Raw genomic sequence first — 15,900 nt, 5'->3', positions numbered from 1 at the left:
GCTGGCTGCGGGCGGAGGGGGCAGCAGGGGGCTGTGGCGGGTTCGTTGTGCCGTGTGGGCGCCGTGTTCGCCCTGGCGTGAGGGCGCTGCGGGAGCAGCTGCCCGCGGTCTCCTTTCCGCTGCTGCCTCGGCAGGAGCCGGTGCCAGAGCAGCGCTGGCTCGTCCTGGTTGCTGTGGCTGCCCCGTCGCCAGGACTGTTTCTTGGAAGGTTCAGACTTCCCAATCCACCCTCCAATATGCACACACCCATTTTGTTTGTTTTAGTAAAACAAAACAATATTAATAACTCCATTGAGTCTTTGTTCTTCTTCTCTAAGTTCAGGAATTTAACACGGCCTTGGCTGAGCAGCAGTTCATGGCAATCAGTAACATTTTCTGGAAGTGATAGTTTCTTTCATTCCTTCCTACCTACAGCTCCCTGGCCCTATCTAAAGCAGATTGACGGGCTTTGTTTGTTTAAGTCACATTCACCTTATTCCTTTCCCCCCCTCTCACTGCCGGAGCCCCTCCCCTGCTTGCGCTCGCAGGTGCCACCGAATGCGTGTCCCGGGATCGCATCTCCCCGCCCGCAGCCTCCAGCGCCCGCCCTGTCCCGGGCTGGGTCTGGGCTGGCGGCAGCGAGCCCGACAGAAACCAACGCCCGCGGGGCCACCGGCGCCGGGGCTCAGAGCCGTGCAAGGGACGCTTTGGTTTGCAGGGGCGGAAGGGCCTGGGCTCCTCCCCTGCCCCGTTTGACTTGGTTTAGGATTCAATATTTTCGCCGACGTGAGAAGGGAAAAAGGCGTGGTTTTTCTCAGCACTGGGCACGTTTTTGTCTCTCGCATTTGGGCCTTCCCCGGGCCCCCTCTGGCCTCTTGCAGAACCAGTGGCATTTCCCACCCCACGCGGTTTGTAAACCGAGTCGAGAAGGCTCCAGGCACCTCCTTCCAGGCTGACTCTGCCGATGCTGAGGCTGTTCTGGGCTCTGCCGGGGCTCTGCTGGGGCTCAGCTCTGGGCAAGGCTGGGCCCGCTCTCCCCTCACATTGCTCCGGGCAGCTGAGTCATGGGGGGACAAGGAAGGGACACATCAAGGGATTTGAGGTTTAACAGAGTTTTTATTCAAAAAACTGCCATAACTACCAGGCTGTCCTAACCACCATAACTAACTAGCAGTGCTAACTACCGTAACTATCCACTTGTTCTAACTACTGTAACGAAAAGCTGTCCCCAGGTGCTTCAGGTCCTCCGCTGCTCCCTCAATTGCTTTGCTGCGGTGATCAGAGGGCTCAGGCTGGAGAGAGGCTTGGCTGATGATAAAAATGGGTGCTGCCCAAAGGATGAAAAAGAAAGAAACGAACTGTTACTTTCCCAAGTCAAGTTCCTCACAGGCTCTGTTGCACCAGGACAAAGGGGAATGGTTTGAAACTCAGGAGAGGGAAGCAGCCTCAGATTAGATGTGAGACAGAATTTTTTTATCAGAATAGGGGGGAAACACTGGCAGAGGGTGCCCAGAGATGTGGGAGGTGCCTCCTCCCTGGAAACATCCAGGCTCAGGTCAGGCAGGGCTCTGAGCCACCTGATCTGCTTGAAGATGGCCCTGCTCCTTGCGGGGCACCTGGTCCAGATGACCTGCAAAGGACCCTGCCAAGCCAAGCCAGGCGAGGATTCTGCTGGCTTTGCATGTGAAAAGCAGCGAGACCGGAGACTATTGGAGGGGGGCCCCACGAGAAAACCCCTCCCTCGCGCTGCTCTTTCCCCTGCAGCCGCTTCGCATCCACCTGCAGCAGCTCCTGGGCAGACCAGCGCCGCTCCTCGTCCGCCTCCAGGCTGCACTCCAGGAAGTCCCGCAGCAGAGCCGACAGGCGCCTGGGCTCCTGCAGCTGCGGGGTCCCGTTCTGCCGGATCAGACAGCGAGCCTGCGCAAAAAGCAAACACTTCCGAAAAAGCTCTGCCAGCTTCCTTCACACCCACAAGTGCTCACAGCGACCCTGGTTTCTCAGCCCCAGTCTCTGGGGACAGTTTCCTCCCTGGCAGAGATGCTGCTCAGAGCTCATTTTTCTATGCCAACCAAAAAAGCCAAACACTGCTGCAGCCACAGCCATTCCTACATCCAGATGATCTTGCCTTGAGAGCCAATGTCATTGGCTGACTTTGTTAGTTGGAACCTCCATCAGAAATAGCCCATTTTGCTTCTCCAAATATGGACACCAGCTTTACAGGCCATTTGCAAGAGTCTGCTTGTGTTATTTCCAAGGATTCTTACATCAAATGCATCCCTGCTGTGCCACTGACACTCAAGTAAATGCATTCATGATGTTCCATCCCAGAAACTGCCAGGCAAGAAACCTGAGGTTTGGGTTGCTGAAAGCTCAGGCTTGGTGACATGGAGGAAGTAGCTTGGGCTAGGAAAGAAATATGTTAGACTATGGGCATGTTAAACAATCATCTTCATGTTTTAGACACGTTTCCCAGTGAGAAGAGTCAGGGGGAGTTCATCTTGCAGAACATCTTTCAGAAACTCCTTCAGAAAACTTGTTGTGTTTGGGTGTGGGTTTTGGGGTTGGTCTGGGGTTTTCTGCAAGAGAAGATTAGAGCTGATGCTCTGGCTTCATGTTTTCAGGTCATCCTCACAGACAGAAGAGCTGCAACACCTTAAAACCCAAAGCAAATTCTGGAGACTGCAGAATATTGGTCTGTTCTCAGGCTCGAATCCTCTGGGAATTCCCTTCCCGATGGGCAGAGCCCTCCGGCTGCTCCTCCCAGGGCGGGGTCCCTCTGTGCTCACAGGCCTCTGCAAACTCGGGGAAATTTGCCTCTTACCATGGCCGCCGTGTGCTCGAAGTAAGGAGGTTCTCCTTCCACCATCTCGATGGTCACAATGCCCAAGGACCAGATGTCCACCTTGGGGCCATAAGGAGAACTGGTCACAACCTCTGGGGCCATCCAGTGAGCAGTGCCCACCATGGAGCTGCGCTGCTCCTGCTCAGGGCTCAGCTGAGCGCAGAGGCCAAAATCAGCTGAGGACAGAAACAAACACTGTCAAAGGCAGCTGGAATGAGGAAACCAAGCACAAAGATTGCCCACTCTCAGTCTGAGAATGCAGTGCTGAATCCAGCTGGAAAAGTCCTCAGGGCTGTAGCCAAGGCAAGATGGAAGTGGACCCTTAAAGGAGCCCTCAGCTTTCATGCAGTGGCTTTTAGTGATTCCCTTGAAGCTTCAGATTCCAACTCCCGCCCCTCTGCAAGGGCCATACCCAGAGCAAAGCCACTGCTGACACCCTGCTCCTCTCCTGAGCTCTCTGTATGGGGCAGCCGCTCTCAGCTGCCAGCAGGGGCCGGGCACCGCCACCAGCAGCCCTTGTGGGGCTCTGGGCGTCACTGGGAAGCAGCCCCACACCCGCAGCCCGGGAGCGCCGTGCCTGACCAGGAACACCCACCCAGCTTGACAGAGCCGTCCGTTGCCAGAAGGATGTTGGAGCTCTTCAGATCTCTGTGGATCACCCGGTTCGAGTGGAGGAAATCCAGGCCCTGCAGACACTGAGAGAGAACAAGAAACACGAGGGTGGAAATCGATGGCTGGAATACACAATCACACAAGAAAGGACAGTTTAGAATTCTGCCGGCAGCAGCTTTGCTGTGACAGGCCAGGAGTGCAGTGCAGACAAGCTCCAGGCAAATGGTTCAAGGCAAAGCTGAGAACAGCAAATCAAATCAAAAAAGACAGAGAGTCCCACAACAGCAGGAAAGAGGACAAGAGCAGAGTGGAAGTGCAGGGACACTGGCAGGCCGTTCACTTCAGAGGCTCTTTCTTCTCTAGCTCATAAAAACAACACAGAAACAAAGCTCTGAGCATGGAGCCACTCCTGTTCTCAGGCCCTGCTTGGAAGGAGCATTGTGTCCAAGCCATGGGAAGCCCGAGCAGGATCCCTCACCTCCCGACTGACAGCTGCCATCTCTCCTTCAGCCATGCGTGTCTGTCTGACAATGTCCTGCAAAGTTCCTCCATCCATGTATTCCATCACCAGCCAGAGATCTTCATCAACAAGGAAGCTGGAAGAGGCAAACAATGGCATGGAGATGAACGTGCACTGCTCAATTCCCCGATGGAAAAGCCTCGAGTGGAGTTTTGTTTCCAGGTCACTTGTAAATGAGGACAGAATCCGATGCAGAGACATTCCTGCCAGGCTGCACAGTCCTTGGGATCTGCACAGTCTAAAGGAGAAGGAGACGCCTGTGGGAAAGAAGAGGCCTTAGATGGCAAGCAAGTGAAAAATGCAGTTGAGCAACAGCCCAGATCAATGTGGAACCACAACACTTGCCCCCAGCTGGTTCAGCATCTGAACTCAGCAGTTCCACCGTTCCCTCCAGAACAAGGCAACACAACTTCCAGACTTATCCAGGGCAGGAGGCCGTGCAGCACTTAGGACAAAAGTGGTCAAGTGTTTGGAAAACCTTGCAGAAAGTCCCTTCAGAAACAGGCAAGGCCATTGCAAAATGGGCACCTGAGGCGTTTCTGGAAACAAGAACCTGGTCTTCCTGGCATCTGCAGCAATGGAAAAGAGTTGGGAAGGAGAAGCCAAGGGAAATAATTTCTGACAGGGTTTATCAGCTCTTGTTGTAAGACCCAGGAAATGGGGTCAGCTTGAAGGAAAAACCAAACCAAAGCAACAAAAGCACACGGAGGGAGTGAACTGACAGGCTGTTGTTTTGGGAAGCTACGGCCGGGTGAGGCTTTTTCAAAACAGGCTACAGACTGCGGATGCCAGGAGAGATTAACGCAGGGCCCGTGCACGGGATAAGAGCTGAAGCACTCACCTGTCCAAAGAGCTGACAATGTTGGGGTTCTTCTTGTCCTTCAGGACCAGGATCTCATTCACAGCTCGTTCCCCGTTCTGCCCTCTGAGACTCATTTTCTTTATAGCCACCTGAAAGGACATTGCAGCCCTTGAACTGGAGGAGTCTGGGGCAGGAGGCCGCAGCAAACACGGAGCGAGTCTTTGTGGAGCGACGGAGCCGGGCTGTGCCAAACTGCCTTGGGATGGGACACCCGGGCTCAGCAAGTGACATTCCCACAGCCCATTTCTCTGCTCGCTGTGGGGCCACTTACAGGACACAGGGCCAGAGACATTTGGCCTTGGAAGCTCTGCAGAAATGGTCCCTCAGCTCTCAGCCTCAAAGCTCTCACAACATTCTCTGCACCTGCAGTCTTCTCAAACGGCCTTAGTTTACCACCACTCTCATTATCATTCAAACACATTTTGCAAGCAGCAAGTAATTCTGGTTCTGTGAAAACAGAGCAAAACAGCCGGGAACCCTTTAGCAATCCTGTGGGATTTGGTCATGATTTCAAATGCAACTGCTCTGTTTGGGATTGCACAACAGAGCAAACACGCACATCCATTGCTCAGATGATCCCTGTCACGGGCTGTCACTGACACCAGACCCAAACACAGCTGCAGCGTTTAGGGGAGAGCTTTGCTCTGCACATCCATCTTCTCATTCCTCTCCCTCTCTCTGGGAACAGCTGCAGTAGGACTAAAACCCCAAACTGATGCCAAGCAGGATCGCTCCTTAATTAGGTCTTGAGGTATCCTTTGAAGATGAAGCACAGGATGGAAAAACTGCTAAACGGTGTTCCTGTCCAAGGCTGGGATGAAGATAAATTAGGCCTCAGCCTCCACCAGCTGATGCACTGATGTTTTCAGATATGAAGACCAAGCCAGCGTGTCCTGCTCTGACAGACACCACTGCCGTCCTTGCATTCCTTTGGGCACTTCAGAAGGCTCAAGTCTGTCCCAGCCGTGCTCTGCAGGCTGACACTGCTGTGCCTTCAGAGGAACAGCCTGTGCAGGAAAGCTCTGCTGGCCCCCCAAAGCTGCAGCCACAGCTCCCAGCAGAGGGGAAAGCCCTCGAGAGCTGCCCGACGCGCTGAGCGTGGTGACACTGACCTCTCCTCCAGTGGCCCTGTCGAGTCCTTTATAAACGGTTCCAAAAGCCCTGGAGACAGAACAGCAGAGAAGAAAGAAGCAGCGCTTTAGGCCCTGGGAGTGAAAGCCAGCCCAGACAGGAGATCTCTGCTGCCTGCAGCCTTTACAAAACACCTGGGTGCATCGACCCTTCAAACAGCAGCGCAGCAGCCACCAGCCCTGTGCCACGCAAGGTGGGCGAGAGAAAACTGAGGCCCAACACGAAGGAAAAGGGCTGGAGCAAATCCCAAATGTCCACGCTGAATTACTTTAGTCCAAAACCTAGGGTGGGAGTGGGTGTCTAAAGAACTGGAAAAGAATGTATTTCATCCTTTTCCATTTCCTGCCTATGAGCTGCAGGATCCACAAGGGCCCTGCCATCAGGCAGCTGATGTGTTTTCCCCTCGAGTGCAGCAGCTCTTTGCCTGTTACTGAATGTACGGGGTTTACTACCTGTGCTGAAAAGAGCGCTTATTAGTTCATCTCTGGTTTCTGTTTCTAAACCGTTATGTTGATAATCCTGACCGGTGGATATTTTTGGAAGCAAAATATTTGAAAGGAATCTTCTTGAGAACTGTTTTCTGACAGTCACCAGATGGTGAGCTGCTCTTTCAGGCAATCAAATTCCAGGGACAGAAGATCTTCCAGGTCCTGCTCCTTGCTGCAGGCAGGACACTGCCAGCCTCAGGGGCTTTTGACGGTGCCTTCTGACCACAGTTACCAATTCTGATCAGGACTGAGAGACAGCAGGATCGTGCCCCAGTGTCTGAAGCTGTTTGCAGCTTGCCTGGCTTCTCACTTGATCTTGCACCAGCAAATACCTGGCCCCTGCTTGTGCAGAAGTAACTGCCGTGCACTTACCCTTGGCCAACCTGCTCCAGTTCCAGGTATTTCTCGGCAGGCTCCCCCACGCTCACGGTGCTCCCTGAAAGAAACCACATGGAAGACGCTCCCTCCCAGATGGAGACCCCGCCTTGCAGCAGGGCCAAAATGCAGCCCCACTCGCTGGGGCCGGGAGCCCCTTGGTCTCAGCTGGGCAAGGACAATAAATGACTCTGTGACATTCAGCTGCAGAGCAAGCCTGGGTGCAGCTGATGCTGAGACACACACGCAGCACCCTGCTCTGGCACACAGCAGCAGAGCAGACGTACTCAGCTGATTCAGGCACCACTCCTCTCTGCCCTCTGGCTGCAGGGCTGTGCTGCTGTCAGAATGTTCAGCCCAGGATCCCGCAGAAGAGGGAGCTTCAGTGTCCTCTTCCCAAGCAGAGGGAGCTTCCCCATCCTCTTCCCAAAATGCAGCGGGTTCCTGGTCTTCTTTCCAAGCCACAGGATGTTTGCCATCCTCTTCCCATGCCGGGAGAATTGCAGCCTCCTCTTCCCAAATCACAGGATGTCCTCTGTCCTCATCCCACGCTGAGAGATGTCCATCCTCCTTGTCCCATGCCACTGGAGCCTCGCTGTCCTCATCCCACACCGGGTGATGTCCACCATCCTCACCCCACACCACAGGAGCCTCACTGTTGTATTCCCAAACCGTGGGATGTTTGCCCTCATCTCCTGGGACAGAGGGAGGTTCACCATCATCCCCCAGAATGGGGGGAAGTTCACTGCTGTCTTCCTCCTCTTTGGCCTCCTCTTTGGAAGCAGAGGGAGCCCGAGGAGGAGCTGATGCTGCTTTTGTGCCCTGTGGACAGATGGTAGCGTGAGGGACGGGAAGTTCTATCTCAGTTATCGCCTTATTTATCCTCAGCTACACATCCAGCTGCACTAAGCAGAAATGGGACTCGGAGCTGTTCAAACTAGGAATGGGCTAAAGTCGACATTGCCACTTATTGCTGGGCATTCCATATTCCACTGTGGCTAAAGCCAGCAAGCAATCTTCTGCCTGCAAAACCAGACCTGCAGCTCTTCAAAAGCTCTTCAGCAGAGAAGGAGAAAAGTGCCAGGGATCCCTTTGCTGCTGCTGCTGCTGCTGCTGCTGCTGCTGCTGCTGCTGCTGCTGCTGCTGCTGCTGCTGCTGCTGCAAAGACACTGGCAGGAACTTTCCTTCAGCCTCCCAGGCTGGCGCTCGACTGCCACACGCCAAGCTCACAACTCTCTGCACAGTTCCGACCACCAAAGGTTCCTTTCCCACTCACTGAAGGAGGAGCTGCTCGGGATCCACGCGTGAGGTGCCCTGCAACGGGACAGGGAACACGAACCAGATGCTGTTAGGAAAAACCTGCCCGTGGTGGGAACTCCCACGGAGCAAGGCAACCCCGAGAGAGCATTTTGCTTCCACAACATCCCTCCAGGAGCCACAGTCCCTTCGCACAGCAAGCAAGAGAACAGCACAGAATCCTGGGCTGTGTCAGCTCTTGGCTGGAGCAGCCACTGGAGGGAGTTCCAGGCTCCGCTGGCACAGACTCTGCGCTTGAGGGAACAGAACCCCCCCGGCTCCATTGCAAATGCTGTGCACGCCCCGCTGGCTGCAGACACCCCCTTTTTCAGCTGCAGCTGCTGGCAGGAGTTCTCCCAAACCAACGGTGTCTTAATGGCAATTTGGTTACAAAGGCAGCTCAATTCCAGTGGGAGAACAGAAAGCACACAGCAAGCCCGAAGGCACCGATGCTGCACCCAGGGAAAACCTCGACTTACGTGCCAAGTGGGCTAAAAAATAGCCCGAATAAGCCACAGAGTACAGAGTGCAAACTGCAGCAACCGCTTGCTGGATCATTTTGGCTGCGCTGCACACGTCGCAGACTGTACCCCTGCAAGCACACAAGGACACCCGTCAGGGGCTGGGCTGGCTGCTGAGAATGCCCTCGGGCAGGAGGATCCTCCGGCAACCAGCGGGTGCCCAGAGCCGCTCTGGACACTGAGGGCTCCGTGCCCCACAGCAACGGGAACACGGCGAGGACGCGGCAGCGTTCCCGTGACATCACAGCAGCAGCTCACGCAAGAACCGCCTGGAAGGTTCTCCTCTGTCACAAAGGAGCACAAAGGATCCTCCCGAGGCACAGCCTGTTGCTCAAAGGATCCAAGAGGAACCCAGAAAATGCAGCAGACAAGGACAGCCCATAGCCAAGCCTGAACACTGAGGAGGAATGAGGACAGGACCAAAACAAAGGAATCACGACCTTTAGTCACTGATGCTGCTGACTAAAACCAGCAAGCATTGCTCCGTCTGGGATCTCTGTTCTAGTTCTAAAAACAAGCAAAGTTCTCCACTCTAAATGTACAGAAAGCAGGAACTGGGGAGGAGGCGGGATGAGGAAGGAGGAGAACAGCAGGAGGTGGAGGAGAGAGGAAGAGGAGGAGAAGGAGGAGGAGGAGCAGGAACAGGAATAGAAGGAGAAGCAGGAGGTTCCAGTGCCCGCTGTGTCCGCAGCACCTCCGGCCCCGGGAGCATCCCCCCATGGCATCCTGCAGGTGGCTGGGGAGGGGGAGCTTGTCCCAAATCTATTAGGGGGTCCCTGAGAGGGTTTTTTTATTGGGGAGTGTTTGGAGCTGGCAGATTCCAGAACCGAGCCCCAAATATCTTTTAGTATCCTAGGAGGATTTGTTTCTGTGTGTATGTTTGGATCTTTAAGGACGCTAAAGCTGAGCCCCTTGGGGGGATCATGTCCCCTTACATCAGCCAATACACACAGAGGAGAGGCCCTTCCGCTGCCCTGAGTGTGGGAAGGGTTTCAACCACAGCTCAACACCAACGGAGGCACCGCTAAGGGAAGCCCTGCGAGTGCCCCGAGTGCGGGAAGAGCTTCGTGCGCTGCTCCAGCTCCATCCCCCGTGGGAGGATCGGCGTTGGATGATCCCCAGTGACCCCCGTGGGGCAGAGCCCTGGTGACCCCCGTTCCGGGTGATCCCCGCTGGGTGGGGGGAAGGTGTTGGAGAGATTTCTTTGCCTTCTCCTTGTGCTGCTGTGATTTGGTTGGTAATAAATTCCCTCCCTGTGCCCAGGCTGGGTCTGTTGTGCCCGTGCCGGTGCTCGGGGTGGGATCTCTCCCGGTCCTTCTCTCAGCTCCTGGGCTTTTCCTTGTATTTCCTGTCCCTGTGCAGTAGCACGGGGCAGGGACAGAGCGGTTTTGGTGTCTCCCGGCATCCAGGCAGGGCCAGCCCAGCCCCGGGGGTTGCGAGGGGCTTGTGGGGCTTCCCTGTTTGTGGGACATCCGCTTGGTTTGGGTTGTTCTTCCCAAGCTGGGCATAAACGACTTTGGGAGTTTTTCTGCCACAAATCTCTCCCCTCGTGCACGCAGCCAAAGGGGCTTGGGGCGGTTTTCCCTTTTTCGGGGAAATCAAAGCCATGCACTGATGCTCCGAATTAGGGGCGGGAGTAGCGAGGCCGCAGGGCTTCCCAAGGAGCCGGAGCCAGCCAACACGCAGGGCTGGGCAGGTCGGGCCGGGAGCAGCGGAGAGCTTTGTTTCTCTTCTCAGCTGAATGGCGGCTCGGGCCGGGCCCGTTCCAGCGCTGTTCCTCAGCTGCGGCTTTCCCCTCACGCAGCCCGGGGGGCGCTGGGAGCGCGGGGCGGGGCTGGGCCGTGTGCAGAGCCCGCCCCTCGCTCCGATTGGGCGGTGCTGCCGTCAGTCGTGGTTCTGGCGCGCTGATTGGTCGGAGCGGGGAGCAGCCCGGGCCCGGAGCCGCCGGCAGGGCGGCCGTGGCGCAGCAGAGGCGCCATTGGCGGAGCGTCGGTGCGGGCCCGGGAGCGGCGGCGGCGGCGGCGGCCGGAGCCCCCGGTGAGGCGGCAGCGGCGGAGCTCGGAGGCGGCCCCAGCGCAGGTGGGAGCCGCGCTCGGTTCTGGCGGGGCTCGGGGCTGGCTGCGGGCGGAGGGGGCGGCAGGGGGCTGTGGCGGGTTCGTTGTGCCGTGTGGGCGCCGTGTTCGCCCTGGCGTGAGGGCGCTGCGGGAGCGGCTGCCCGCGGTCTCCTTCCCGCTGCTGCCTCGGCAGGAGCCGGTGCCGGAGCAGCGCTGGCTCGTCCCGGCTGCTGTGGGTAGGACAGAGGTGGCTGCCCCGTGGCCGGGAGTGTGCGGGAAAGTTCCCGTGGCCAGAGGTTTGTGTCCCCAGAGGAGCCGGAGGAGTCCTGTAAAAGTAACTTTATTCCTGGGCAAAGGGAGAGGCCACGGGGCATTTCCCGTGGGGTCTGTCCAAGTGTTGGAGGACGCAGCCTCCTTTTTATCCTGATTTGCCCGGCCGCATCTCCATGTCCCTTTCCCCAGTGGCTGAGGTCCTTGGAAGGTACAGACTTCCCGATCCGCCTGCTGCATGTGCCCCTTAATGTGCACCCCCACTTTGTATAACATCCGATATTCATGGCTCTGTTAAGTTTTATTTCCTTTGTTCTCTGTTTCACCACTTTTTTTTGGCCATCTCTTTGCCAAGAGCACTTTGAGTCATTTAATTTTCCACAACCTCCTGGTCCTTCTGCTGGAAGAGAATCTGATGCCATCCCAGGGTGAAATGTGGCGTTGCTCATGGGAGTGGATTGGTGGGTGAGAAGGTCAGGAGCTGGAGCTGTGTGCTTGGTTATGATTTGGAGGACAGCTTGTAATCTAATGATGCATTGAAATGATCAGTGGGTTCTCTGGCACCTGGTATGAATTCGTTCGGATTCCCAGGGGCTGCTCCATGGTGTTGTAGGATTTGTTCTGGTGGCCGTTGATCTTTTCCCCATTTTTGGGCGTTCCCAGAAATGCCAGGGATGCATCAATTGACTGCTTTTCTCGGATTAAATCATCACATCCTTGGATTCCCAAGTGATTTCGCTGAACTTGTGTCAGCAAAAGCAGTCCAGTGGTCAAACCCACCCTGTATAACACAGACAGTGCCAGCAGATGTTGGAGTGGGGAGAGGGATGATTCCCCGCCGCTTTTTTGAGTGAAGTTCTCCCAACATTCTCCGTTTGCTGTTTTCCTTTGCAGCTTCAGGGATTTCTGTTGCAGAGTCAGAGATGCTCAGTGTGGGCTCTGCCTTTAGCGATGCAAATTCCGTCTGTGCAGGGAGGCAGAGCTTGGGGTGAGGGGCAGAGGGAATCAGCCCAATTCCTGTGGCAGGCAAGGAGAGCCTGGGACATTGTGCACAGTTCCCCCAGCAGAGTTAATTTGCATTTCTAAAGCTCCTCTGCTGGCCTCCTGGAAGGAAGCTTCTCTTCCAAGGCAGCCATCAGGTGACTCACAAGTGGCCTCCAAAAGCGGCTTTTTTTTCCCTTTTTTTTTTTTAGTATTTTTTAACTGTTTATGAGGAAAAGGGTCAGTTTTAAAGCTCTTCCAGTTTAGCAAAATGTAACCTAAACGTGAACATCGAAAAACCCTTTCCAAAATTCTGCCATCACTAACAGCCATGTACACACATACACAAAAATGCCCCAAAGCAATAAAGATTTTTGGTTCTTCTCCTCGGACTAAAAATTGACTCTCACACCTTTAGCCCAAAGCCAACTGACAATACCAAATTAGGATTATTAGGAAAAAAACATTCTAATGGTGTCATCTTGTCACAGAAACTGCAGGAAGAACAAAAACTCTCCAACGACCTTTTTAGTGTTAGAGGATCAAGGCATTACTTTATTCTGCCCAGGATGTGCAACAGAAACCATTTCATACACACATAGCCCGGGTGTGTAGAGAAAATCATTCCATGGCACACGAGTTTTACTCAATTTTTCCTCAACTTTATACAGTCTAAACCCATAGAAATCCGTAGGTTTAATGTTCATTGGTTCCTCGTTGGGTAGTTCTTAGTATTTGGTTTCCTATTGGCCCCGGATTGCTTGGCCTCTGATGTTAATTAGGTCCACACTCCCTGATTTCCTTCTCAGCCTTTTCCAGAGCAGGGGTCTCCAGCTGTGCCGGGGGGAGTGTCTGGGGTAGCTGTTCCTTGATGTTTGCTGATGGGCGTTGATGTTTTGTTGATGGTTGTTATCTTTTGGGTATCTTTTGGGCTATTCCCAGTCTGTTGAGATGTTAAGCTCATCTCTGTTGAGTGGTGTAACATCCCTTAACAAACACTTTAAAATTGCTTTCCCCAAGACAGAGGCAAACCAAGCCTGAGTAGCGAAATAAAATTTTAAAACAAATCTGAACTTTCCAGCAATCGAATCCCGCCCAGCCCAGAGTGTGAGTGTAACTGAGAGCCAGAGTGGAATTCTCCCGCTGTCTCCCGCAGCACCTGTGGCGAGTGCAGGCACAGAAAGCTCTGAAGCTCGCCCGGTGCCAGCGAGGATTGGTCCCCAGTGCCTGGAGATGCCAGAGGAGGTGCCCAGCCAGATTATTTCGGGTTCGGGAACGGGGCAGGAGGACGAGGAGGGAGGGAGGGAGGAGGGGGAGGTGGGACTGGGACGAGGCGGCAGGAGGAAGAGGAGCAGGAGGAGGGAGGAAGAGGCGGAGCCGCAGTGGGAAGCTGGAAGAGAGGAGGAGAGGCGGAATCACGCGGCTCCAGCGCTCGCTGAACTCGCAGCCCCCCGGGACCATCGCCCCCCATCCCGCAGGTGCCGCTCGGGGGGACATCGGGGGTCCCCGGGAGGTGTTTTTGGGGGTTGCGGTGGCGGTGGCGGCAGAGCCCCGGCGGGGGCGGGGGGATGCGGGTCCCCCCGCAGTGGGGGTTGGGCTTCCCGGGCCGGGCCCTCCGAGCTCTGCCGGGGCCCCGTGGGGAGCGCGCGGGGCCGGCGGGGGCGGGGGGACACCGGTTTTGGGGAGCCCCGGGAGCCCCGGCTTCCGTAAGCGGGACCCCAGAGAGAGGAGAGCCCCAGGAGCCCAAAGCGGGGAGCCCGAGAGGGGGGAGCCCTGGGATTGGCGGGACCCCGGCGGGGGGGTCTGGGGGCTGCAGGGGCGGCATGGCCGGGAAAGGGGCTCCGGGGTCCCGGGGCCCGGAGGTGGCTGCTCCCAGTAGGAGCCCAGTCAGTCCCAGTATGATCGTGGTCACTTCCCCTCCCTCCCTGCATGATCCCTGTTGCTCCCAGTAGGAGCCCAGTCGCTCCCCATCACTCTGTTATGATACCATTTTCCCCCAGCACGCTCCCAGTTGCTCCCAGTTCCTCCTCCAGCTTTTGTCCAGTGTGTTCCCAGTTCTCCCAGTTGCCCCTAGCATAGTCCCAGTCAGTCCCAGTATGATGCCAATCTTTTCCAGCAAGGCCCCAGTAACTTACACTTGCCCCAGTTGCCTCGAGCTTGGTCCCAGTTCCCCCCAGCACATTCCCAGTTGCTCCCAGTTTGTTCCCAGTCCCCACCCAAATGGTCTCAGGCACTCCCAGTATATCCCAGTTATTCTGAACATTCTTGTAGTCATTCCCAGGCACTCCCAGTTACCTCAGCATGGTTCAGTTGCCCCCAGTATCATCCCAGTCACTCCCAGTACATCCCAATTGTCACCCACATGCACCCTGTCATTTCCAGTTGTTCCCAGTTCCTCCCAGTGTGTGCACAGGTGGCTCCCAGCATGGGCCTGGCAGCTCCCAGTAACCCCCAGTCAGGGTCCAATCACACCCACCATTATCCCAGTGTGATTGTAGCCACTCCTAATATGATCCCAGTCACTCCCAGTCACTCCCAGTATGATGCCATTGGCCCCCAGTGTGATCCCAGCTGCTCCGTGTCAATGCCAGCATGACCCCAGGAGCCTCCAGTATGATCCCTGTGACTCCCTGTCTCTCCCAGTATATCCCAGTCACCCGTAGCATGCTCTCAGTCACTCCCACCTCCTCCCAGTTGCTTTCAGCTTGATTCCAGCTGCTCGCAGCCACTCCCAGTCAATGCCAGTATGATTCCAGTCACCCTCAGTGTGATCCCAGTCTCACCCAGAATGGATCCAGCTGCTCCCCCTGTGATCCCAGTATGATGCCAGTTGCCTCCAGAACAGTTCCAGTTGTTCCCAGTTCCTCCCAGTATGATCCCATTTGCCCCTAGGATAGTCCCAGTCCCTCTCAGCATGGTCCCAGTCACACCCAGTTGCCCCCAGCGTAGATCCAGTCACTCCCAGCGTCCCCCAGCGTGGTCCCAGAGTTTGCCAGCATGGTCCCAGCTGTTTTCAGCGTGTTTCCAGTCACTCCAGTATGGTTACAGACAGAGCCAGTATATCCCAGTTGCCCTCAGCATGCTCCTAGTCATTCCCAGGCCCTCCCAGTCGCCCCAGTAAGGTTCTCAGAATGATCCCAGTCTTTCCCAGTTACTCCCAGTTACCTCCAGGATGATCACAGTTTCTGTCAGTGTCCCAAAGTGTGGTCCCAGCAGCTCCCAGTATGGTCCCAGTTGTGGTCTCAGTCCCCTCAGCATGGTTCCAGTACTTTCTAGTTGATCCCGGCTGCTCCCAATGTGTCCCCATTTTCCTCACAACATGGGCCCAGTAGCTCCCAGTTACTCCCAGTCAGGTTCCATTCATACCCACTGTAATCCCAGTGGCTCCCAGGATGATCCAATAGGACCCAGAGTCACTCCCAGTATGGTTCCAGTCACTTCCAGGATGATCCCAGTCACCCCCAGTATGATGCCAGTTGCCCCAAACTCCCTCTCAAACCCCATTATGATCCCAGTAGCCTCCAATATGATCCCAGTCACTTCCTGCCACTTCCAGTATGATCCCAGTTGCACCCAGTCACCCCCAGTATGATCCCAGTCATTCCCAGATACTCCCAGTATTATTCCAGTCATGCCCAGAGTGACTCCCTGTCACTCCCAGTCTGGGCCCAGTTTCTCCCAGTCACTTCCAGCATGGTTCCAGTCACGGCCAGCACCTTTCCAGTCACTCCCAGTCTGGTTCCAGTAGGATCCCAGTCACTCTCAGATACTGCCAGTACTATTTCAGTCACTCTCAGTATGATCCCAGTCAGTTCCAATGGGATGCCAGTATGACCCCAGCATGGGCACAGCTGCTCCCATTATCATCCAGTTGCTCCCAGTTACCCCCACTGTGGTTTCAGTCTCTCCCAGTGCATCCCAGTTGCTCCCAGCATGTTCCCAGTCACTCCCAGTTTCCCTGAGTTGCTT

The 15,900-nt window shown here is 55.6% G+C and overlaps 2 protein-coding genes across 3 annotated transcripts in view; one reads left to right on the top strand and one right to left on the bottom strand.

Annotated features, from left to right (window-relative positions):
- Positions 1–1,075: 1,075 nt before the first annotated feature.
- Positions 1,076–8,739, bottom strand: LOC125330372 (serine/threonine-protein kinase PAK 3-like). The gene is made up of 10 exons (XM_048313425.1): positions 8,585–8,739; positions 8,086–8,123; positions 6,807–6,870; positions 5,928–5,976; positions 4,795–4,904; positions 3,912–4,029; positions 3,417–3,516; positions 2,801–2,997; positions 1,759–1,896; positions 1,076–1,306 (listed from the first exon to the last, which is right to left on the bottom strand). Exons 5-10 carry the CDS (start codon positions 4,887–4,889, stop codon positions 1,217–1,219), a joined length of 738 nt encoding a protein of 245 aa, XP_048169382.1. The 5' UTR covers positions 4,890–4,904; positions 5,928–5,976; positions 6,807–6,870; positions 8,086–8,123; positions 8,585–8,739; the 3' UTR covers positions 1,076–1,216.
- Positions 8,740–10,191: 1,452 nt separating this feature from the next.
- Positions 10,192–15,900, top strand: part of LOC125330304 (zinc finger protein 239-like) — a 131,192-nt gene continuing 125,483 nt past the window's right edge. For both annotated transcript variants that reach the window (XM_048313307.1, XM_048313296.1), the window contains exons 1-2: positions 10,192–10,705; positions 13,013–13,176. The gene's annotated coding sequence lies outside the window, so the exon portion shown is untranslated. The remainder of the gene's footprint in view (positions 10,706–13,012; positions 13,177–15,900) is intronic.

This window comes from Corvus hawaiiensis, chromosome 1 (assembly GCF_020740725.1).
Source record: "Corvus hawaiiensis isolate bCorHaw1 chromosome 1, bCorHaw1.pri.cur, whole genome shotgun sequence".
In the NCBI taxonomy this organism is placed as follows: Eukaryota; Metazoa; Chordata; class Aves; order Passeriformes; family Corvidae; genus Corvus; species Corvus hawaiiensis.
Note: the sequence above shows the minus strand (reverse complement) of the source record. Positions and strands in the feature narration are given on the sequence as shown.